The sequence below is a fragment of the Sinocyclocheilus anshuiensis genome, unplaced genomic scaffold (genome assembly GCF_001515605.1).
Source record: "Sinocyclocheilus anshuiensis isolate Anshui unplaced genomic scaffold, SAMN03320099.WGS_v1.1 scaffold1208, whole genome shotgun sequence".
Classification (NCBI taxonomy): domain Eukaryota; kingdom Metazoa; phylum Chordata; class Actinopteri; order Cypriniformes; family Cyprinidae; genus Sinocyclocheilus; species Sinocyclocheilus anshuiensis.
In genome coordinates this window covers 365391-374313 of record NW_015542424.1, presented here as the reverse complement: position 1 = coordinate 374313, position 8923 = coordinate 365391, and the positions used below count along the sequence as shown (strand labels likewise).

Here is an 8923-nt window from a genome sequence, read left to right as displayed (position 1 = left end):
TTATTGAGATGCACCTGTATATATATATATATATATATATATATATATATGTATGTGTGTGTGTGTGTGTGTGTGTGTGAAATGAAAAGACAAACAGAACGAAATAATACTTAACATTATATTTAAAATAAAAATACACATGGTCAGTTATATCATTAAACGCATCCGTGTATTAATGTAATAATATTCACTAATAATGTCATAGCTGGATCTTTACAGTTTATAACTTTATAGTTCAGGCGATTGGCTTGAAAAATGTTATCCAAACCTAGGTGATATTGCTAATTTGTGCACAATAAGACAATCAAAAGTTATTTTTAATGTTAATAACGGTCCCAATTTATATTAAGTGGCCTTAACTACTATGTATTTATATTTAAATTATTAATTTGATACAATACACTTATTGTGTACATACATGTTTTTACATTGTACTTATATTAAAAAAAAATATCTGCATGTAATTACATCTGTAATTAATTTCTGTCATTTAATTACATTGTTGAACCTTTCCTTATACCTGAACCCACCCTTAAACCTACCCATGCCACCAAACCTGCCAATAAGAACACAATAAGTACATTGTACATATATTTTTGATGTAAGTACATAGTAGTTAAGGCCACCTAATATAAAGTGGGACCGTGCATATTTTGCAAAGATTGCAAGGTGATTTCCAATGATTATTTTGCTAAATAGTGTGTGGACAAAAAGACTAAGAGACAATAAAAATGTTGAATGAATGCAATAAAAATACACAAATAAGACTGTTTTCTGTTGCATTGCTGTAGCTTTCTGTTCTAGCAAGGAATCTTGCCCACTATGTCAGCCTCCTACCTCAACCTCTGCTGAAAACCCCACTTATTGCTTGAACAGCTTGTTGCTAGGCTACACCAGAGAGGGTAAAAAAGACTTTTATCAGAGAGAAGAGAAATCTCCTGAACAGTGAGAGTAGCACACCCAGGAAAATAAGATGGTAAACAGAGTATGTGCATCAGCTACAAAAGTGAACCACATAAAACACACAAGGTGTGACAAGATGCAAATGAGAGGATCTTCTGAGGAGGAACATAGAGCTTTGCTCTGCCATCATGAGCTGCTCTCTGCGCTAGACTAGACTAGACGTCTTTATTCTGGGAACAATGTGACTTAATTCTCGTGCATTTATACCACGGGGTGCGGAATGCTGTTTCCAACACAAACAAGCATCTTGGCATTAGCAGAAACACATATTCGCAACAGGTCAGGACACCAATTGTACAGTCGGATTAAAGCATGGATGAGCATGCTTGACATTTTACAAACAAGGCATTTCCTGTCCATTTCGATAATGAAAGAGAGGACAGGAAGCATTGAGATGACTAACCCTTTTCACCGTTCTGCAACAACATAAAAGCCAGACCAAAAACGCTCCATGTCACATCTAGAGAACACAAAGATAAGAAGCACTACATTTAAAACCAATTTGTTTCATGAGACAAAGCCCCCTGGGTTCACCTTGCATTCTCTCTCCATGACCGAAAACATTTTGTAGGATCAAAAACTGCTTTGGATTATTGGAAAGCGTACAGTGATTCAGTTATACATCACTGCCAGGCTGCTATAACTGTACAAGGTTAACATTGGCCTTGTGACATGGTATTTAGAAATGCAGTGAACTGTACAAAAGCTCAATTATAGCCCTGCTACACAGTCAAGCCTGACCACGTTCTGTAGGCACGTCCAAATTATGCACATGCAAAAGAATAGCCCTAACCTTTAGATCTTCTACCGCTTGTTTTTGGTTTAACCTTTTCCATATGGAAAGTTGCAGATATATGTAAACAAACGACTCGATCGGTTCGCGAGGTGGCCGGGGGTGCAGAAAAGTGTCAATTTTGAGGTGTGATCCGGTGCGAGCCACAACATGATGGCTAATTAAATCATTAGAGGGTGTTTCACAAGGCACAGGTGACATAATTACACAGTATCACAAAAAGCCTTTATACTAAATCTAACACATTTACACAAGCATCTGCCACTGCAAACTGAGAGCGAGGATAAAGGGCTTAATGAATTGAGAAAGCGCTTTCGTGGTATATTGTAAAACACAATAAAGCCCGTGAGCTATGCAAATGGTCCCCGTTCTGTGATTTGAGTGCGGAGCTGGCGCACCAAGGTGGAGTACAATGCCATCTGCGTCATGTAGAGAAAAGGCTCACCGTTCATTTCTCAGAAATCAAAAACAGCCATTTGGACGTCATTTAAATTCATGAAAAATGATTGCGGGTGGATTACGAGTGTCTGTTGGGAGCTGTGTGAGGACTCGAAAAGGTGAGAAGTCAAAAATGCCAACAAGGACTCGAGAAGGGCTCATGCAGGAGGAGTGGATGTGAGACGTGGCCTGGAATTACACGGAGAATGCTCTGATTAAAACTCCCAGAGGAGTGCCGTGGCGAACGGGTGGGTCATCGCGGGTGAACGGTGAAAGGGATAAAGGATGTGACATACGGACGGACAGACAGACAGACAGACACATATACAGCAAATCCACATTAGTCTCATTCCCACATCCCGTGCATGTCGCCGTTACGTGCTGTACTGTACTCAGCTGGCATGCAGAGAATGCCATGCTGTGCTGGCAGAAGAAGGAGGGAGAGGTACCAACCATGAGCTGCGGCTTCAGTGCTGGGCGCCGCGTCTGAGCACACGAGGAGAGGAGGTGCGGTGTGGAGGAAGGAGGAGGGAAACAGGAGGAACAGCATGCATAAAAAGGAGAAATGGGGGAAAAAAACAAATGGAACTGATAAGCAAGCATTTACACACAATTACAACAATGACCAACACTTTGAAACAAGCTCACAAGAGAATGACTAGAGGACAATATCAAATGTTCTGCACATCAAACAAACAGGGCATCATCACGCACAGCTAAGACTATATGAGTGTCAAAAATACCTTGGTACAAAGAATCCCACAGATTCCAATCCACCTTCCTCAACAAAACCATTTCAATAGCTGAGACTAAGATTTCTATGGCTACTCTATTCAGTGCCTGATTAGAATTAGTAAATATTTTTAATCCTGAAAATGTGGTAATTATAGGGCTAGTTCATCCAAAAAAATAACATTTATTCAACCTCATGCTATTTCAAACCTGTATGACTTTCTTTCTTATGTAAAACACACAAAAATATATTTAGAAAAATGTTTTTGTATATGCAATGAAAGCCAATGGGTTCAAAACTGCACTGGACCCCATAACATATCATTGTATGGACAAAATAAAATACATAAAATGAGACATCCTTAAAAATAGAATCTTTCATGTTCCACATAAGAACGTTATTTCCCTTATTTAATTACCATATTTTCCCCTTTAATTACAATGTTTTGTTATATTCAAAATACATACCATTTCTAATCAATTACTGAAAAATGACAACAGAATTATATTACAAAAGTCATATTCAAATTTAGCGTTATTTTGTGTTTTCAGTTAACAGCTTAGCTTGCTAGCTTAACTGATTATGAAGCTCTATTACAAGATAATTTCTGGCATTGAGGGAGAGGAATATGATTCTGTGGTGGGATCTGAATTCAGCTCTTAAGAATCATAAAATGTCTAAACTGGGCATGCTTGAATCGCTGGTGTGTGCTGCTTTGTAAACGTAGATCATTTTCAAATGGTGCTGACAATCACTGCTCGATCAATATAGCGAGACCACAGGACTCTCGATAAATAATAACTAAAACATAAAATTACCTTTTCATATGCTTGCCTTTGCCAGAAGTAAACATTAAAATCACATGGACTTTTAAGCCAAATCACTACTATATATGACAAATGAATATGATGTAGAATTGTATATGAATGCCAACTGAATGCCTTTGCTACGATTGTACGTAATTGGTCATTAAAACGCACCATAAGGCCTCTGCCTTTTTGAAATGTTGATATCTCAGCGTAAACCTGCATTACCGCTCCAGGTAATTCCTCTGATATAACAGAGGAATTCAAGACTGCCTTTCTGCTTTGAGCTGATGAAATGCCTCGACTGAAATATGGAAGTGAACGCATAACATGAGGAATGTGAGCCCTTATCCTGGTGCATCACCTTAGGGCAGAGAGCACTTCAAACACACCAGGAGAGCCGTGATGCAGAGGTGCTCGTTATGGGAAGAAACATTAGAGATGTCAATCACCGTTAGGGCAACACAAACTTTGCCCTTAAAGCATAACTTGGTGTTTCTCGGCTTGATTAGATAGGATCTAGTCCTAATCCACTTGCTGCTTTGATGATTCAAGTTCAGTTGAGTATTTCTCAATATTTATCAGAGATTGATGGAAAGAAGCGGTGCAGATGATGCGTAGAATACCAAGCATTTCCTGTGCAAAAGTAGATGAGTGAGGCATGCTCATTGGATCACAAGATGGAGATCAAGAGCACTGGTTGCTTTTGGATGGAGAGCTTTTTGGATTAAAACATGAGTGTGTCACTGAGCAGGAAAACACAGAAATGAATTACTGTATGAATGCTGGGTTAACATTTTAGTTTTGAATTGTTAGCCATTTAGAAAGCTATTTTTATCCAATGCGACTTGCAGTGCACTTCTGACAGGTGTAGGTAAGATCCACCCCCCACCCCCCTGGTTTATGTTGCTAACTCAGACTAGATTTACAGAATGTCCAATAAACTGGAAAATTCTCTGATTTGTAGTGAAATGCACTCATAGAGTGATAAACATTTACTGAATATTATTCTTACAGAGGCTGGAATGACCTGTGTCATTGCAAATAATTTTTTTCTGCTGTCTGTCTTCAATATACAGTAAACTGTGAAGACTGCGAATCAGAATCAAAGCAAACGCTTCTCAAAAGATAAAAGCCTAATTTTAAAGTGATTATGAGTGATAAAATTAGTATATTATAGGATATCATCATTTTGCATTTTCTAAAATCATAATAATTGCTGAAATGACCACCAACTACACTAAAATGTGAAATTATATCTGAAAAACAGTATTTAAAATGAATACACAAAATTATTAAACTTGCAGCACACTACTTATTAATGATGTTAACAATTATTATCATTTCAGTCAAATGAAAAGTGATTGAGTGATAAAATTAATATACAGATATTATCATTTTGCATTTTTTTTATATAAAATCATATTATAAACGTAAAATTATAAAACCATAAAATGAAAACAAAATTGCTAAAACTAGCTACAAGTAAACAAAACGTGACATTAAATGTATCAATAAATTTAAATATTAAATATCACTGAGATAAACTATTTGAAAATAATAAATTATTAAACTTGCAGCACTCTACTTACAGAACCTCCACTGAAAATGAATATTTATTATAATCATCATAATCATCATCATAATTATTTATCCATTTACTGTATCTTATTTCAGTCAGCTTAAAAGAGAAAAGCCTCGTTTGAAATTGATAACATTAGTGTACATGAACACACCTCGCAAATGAACATGAGCATGAATGTACATGAACACAAATCACACCTTGATTTTGAATCAAATTCCAATTCATGAATTCAAAAAAGATGTTTGAATTCTGAAATTTGCTGAATGTATTTTGAGGAGGTTTGTGAAAGGTTCACAGGCATCAGCCATGCTATAAAAGCTGTGTTCATATAGCCAAGAACTAGAGAGAGCAGAGAGCACGCTTTACTTGCAATCCCTGCTGTTAGGCCTTTAGGTAAAGAACCTTTAGACGGTCAGGAGATCTATATCAACACACTGTGTTAGTGTTAGACTGCACTTTAGTCCTCAAAATAAAAAAACTCTCTCCATCATTAAAGGCGTTCATCTGGCACAAAAGCACAGCAAGGCCTTTAACATAATCACTAAAGAAACTTCTCAGCATACCGCTGACATTAGGTCCTTCAAAAGGTGTTTCCACCATCAGAAAAAATGAACGACTTGAATAACACCGCACTTACTGCTGCACAGCGAGCCTTTGTATAAGTCTCGAGCCACTGCGCCGTTGGGCGGAGACATTTGAAACATTATCATACATGAACTGTCAAGCACCTCTAAAAGTGGGCACAGAGTACTTGAGGCGAACAGTTCAAGCAGAAAGTCCTGAGATGAAGCATGAGTCTACGAATAAAACACAATCAAAATGAGCAATAATATCTTCAGGTTATTATTTGACATTAAGAGGAAAGTGGAGGGTTTCCATCACTCCTTGCATGCTGTGATTCCTATCAGGCAGATGGTTTGGAGCATGTTCTTGCTGAGAAGGGAGGAGACACGGAGGAAGCAGGAGGGACGTAAGGGAGCTGTCCTGGTTATTTACTACTATCCAGGGACAGAAAAAAAATATATGGGGGAACTGATCCAAAATGAGCATTACAATCTTCAAGCTGTCCTCCAACTCTCAATCTTCAAAGGGCCTCTGGAAGCCTGCTAAGCCCATTACTGGTTCAGGCAGAAGTCTGTCAATAAGTCTGCTGATGAGCAACGGCTTCCCCCATGTGCATGGCCCTTTGTTTCAGTGTGGGTCACCTGAGGCGGTGTCCTTGCTTACATCAGCAGCTGATATCAGCAGAGATGACAATAGGCACACAGCTTCGCGGCTAATTGCGACAGCTTTGTGTGGCACAGGAGACGACAGTGAAACATGCACCCGGTGCCCAGGGGAAGGGCACAACTGCTGAATCTCAGCACCACGCAGCTCTTCATTTCAAATGTGAAAAGATATACTAGAGTAACCTATTGTGATGAATCTATTGTGCAAAAAGGGCTTCATTAAAGCCGTTTATAGAAACCCCCAAAACAGCCTTTAAGGACACAGAAAAGGTGTTTTTCTGAAAATAGTCAGCTATTAAACTAGTTATATTGAAACAAACCGAAATGCAAAATAAATTTGAAAACATTATTAAAATTAAACCAAAAATTAAAAAAGCAAAACAATATTAATTTAACAGGGCCTACTGTAAATTACAGAACAACCAGCATTTTGAAATATGTATATAACTATAAATATATATTTATATATACTATCTACCGTCCACATTATAGGATCAATAATAATTATATATAATAATTAAAATTATACAATTATTTATACATATTACAACAAATATGTTAATATGTGAATGGCTAAAAACATCTCTTCCATCTACACTTGACCCTCTATCACTAGCATTCTCTATTCTTTTTCTATTCCATCTACTTGCTTTCTATTTATAAAAATTGACCCTCTAACACTAGTGTTCTCTATTCTTTTTCTATTTTTTCGACTTGTTTTATATTTATTTAAAAAATGATCCTCTAACTAACACTAGCGTTCTCTGTTCTTTTTCTATTCTATCTGTTTCTTTTTATTTATTATATATATATATATATATATATAAAACCTTGCTATGTGTTCTGCGTTAGACTAACCGAGACTTGTCACAGCACTTACATATTATTGCTCTTTTGTTGATTTTGATTGTTTCTATTGTCCTCATTTGTAAGTCGCTTTGGATAAAAGCGTCTGCTAAATGATGAAATGTAAATGTAACCACCCCTTTAACATTATATTATCAATCCCTAAAAACTTAGAAGAGAGACTGAAGGTGAGGTTTGCATCAATGTCCTCATGTTCATGAATATACCATTCAGTTTACTTTGTCATCTGCTTTTCTTCGGCAATAACTATCCAATGACACCCCTCATGATTTCTCAGCACACTGAATGCTCTGTATATTTACATTGTATATCCCATTTAACCAAATGAAGAAGGAATGTGTTCTAGGTATAATTTGCAGCTAAATACATTAGGCATCTGTTTGAGTATATGACTGACTGAGACAGTAATGAGCAAATGGATAAGGTTTATTTTTTCATTAAGAGTGTATTATTTATCTGTTTGTATTTAGACAGCCTGTGATGTCAGGCAGGTTCAGGCTTGGCTGGCTGAATATTCTCCGCAGTTCTACCATCCTATTTCCAGTTAGCCATCATAGAATGTAATCATAGCTCCCATAACAATATACCTCTACATAAAAAAGACTTATTGGGAGCATTTCTGTGTTTGCATGACGCTAAGTGCAATAAATTCTAGAGGATGGTCTCCCTGGGTTGTGTATCAAAGCACTGCAGTGGTTGTTTTCCCTGTGGTAATGCAATTGACCTTTAGTGAATTATCCTTTTCTCTGCAAGCGAGCCATCTCTCTTTGTCTGGCTTGTATTCTGCTGCGGGAATCAGACAGGGAGAGAAATGGACTTCTATCTTATGTGCAAGTGCTTTTGCTGGGCAATTCATTTGTTCAATTCCAAAATCAGTTTACCAGATGGTGTTTATGCAATTTAAGCCCTGACAAAAGCACTTTTTTTCTCCTCCCTCTCCCCTCCCCTCCCCTCCCTCATTTTTATTTATTTATTTATTTTTTGTTACTTGCTAAAATGAATCGGATGCCGACTTCATTTATGCTCTTTTTTAATCAATTGCAAAAAAGAAAAATTGTATTCACCAGTGTTTTATTAGCAAGGCCAAACATGTCATTAATGAGGTAAACATTGTTTTAGCTGTGCCTTTTGCAGTGTCCATTTATCTAGAATATTGCATTTGCTTTATAATGGTATGTAGGAAAACTAGAAAAAACACATTATTTTACAGTGGCAATGTTACTTGTTTTGGAAAGCTGCTTGTAATCAAATATTTTCATGATTAGTGTTTGCTGAGGCAATTATCACTAATACTAATGCTCACACCAATGCATTAAACTTAGGGGTTAAAATAAAACACAATAAAATGGAAGGGGAAGAAATCCCATATACACTCAAATTGAAGAATGCGTCGAGTCAAATCTATCTTTTATCTAAAGTAACACTAAATAGTGTAACACGAACAATGTAAAATAAAGTGTTTCCAGTAGTGCTGGGCGGTATACCGGTTCATACCGAATACCGGTGTTT

At 36.9% G+C, this 8923-nt stretch overlaps 1 protein-coding gene across 5 annotated transcripts in view; it reads right to left on the bottom strand.

Moving 5' to 3' along the window:
- The window catches only part of LOC107693522 (cell adhesion molecule 1-like), a 336159-nt gene that overhangs the window by 20358 nt on the left and 306878 nt on the right, over nucleotides 1-8923 (bottom strand). For 4 of the 5 annotated variants that reach the window (XM_016492934.1, XM_016492936.1, XM_016492935.1 and 1 more), the window contains one exon: nucleotides 2648-2680. The exons of the other annotated variant lie outside the window; for it this stretch is intronic. In XM_016492934.1, the coding sequence (XP_016348420.1) occupies nucleotides 2648-2680 (33 nt within the window). The remainder of the gene's footprint in view (nucleotides 1-2647; nucleotides 2681-8923) is intronic. 5 annotated transcript variants of the gene reach the window in all.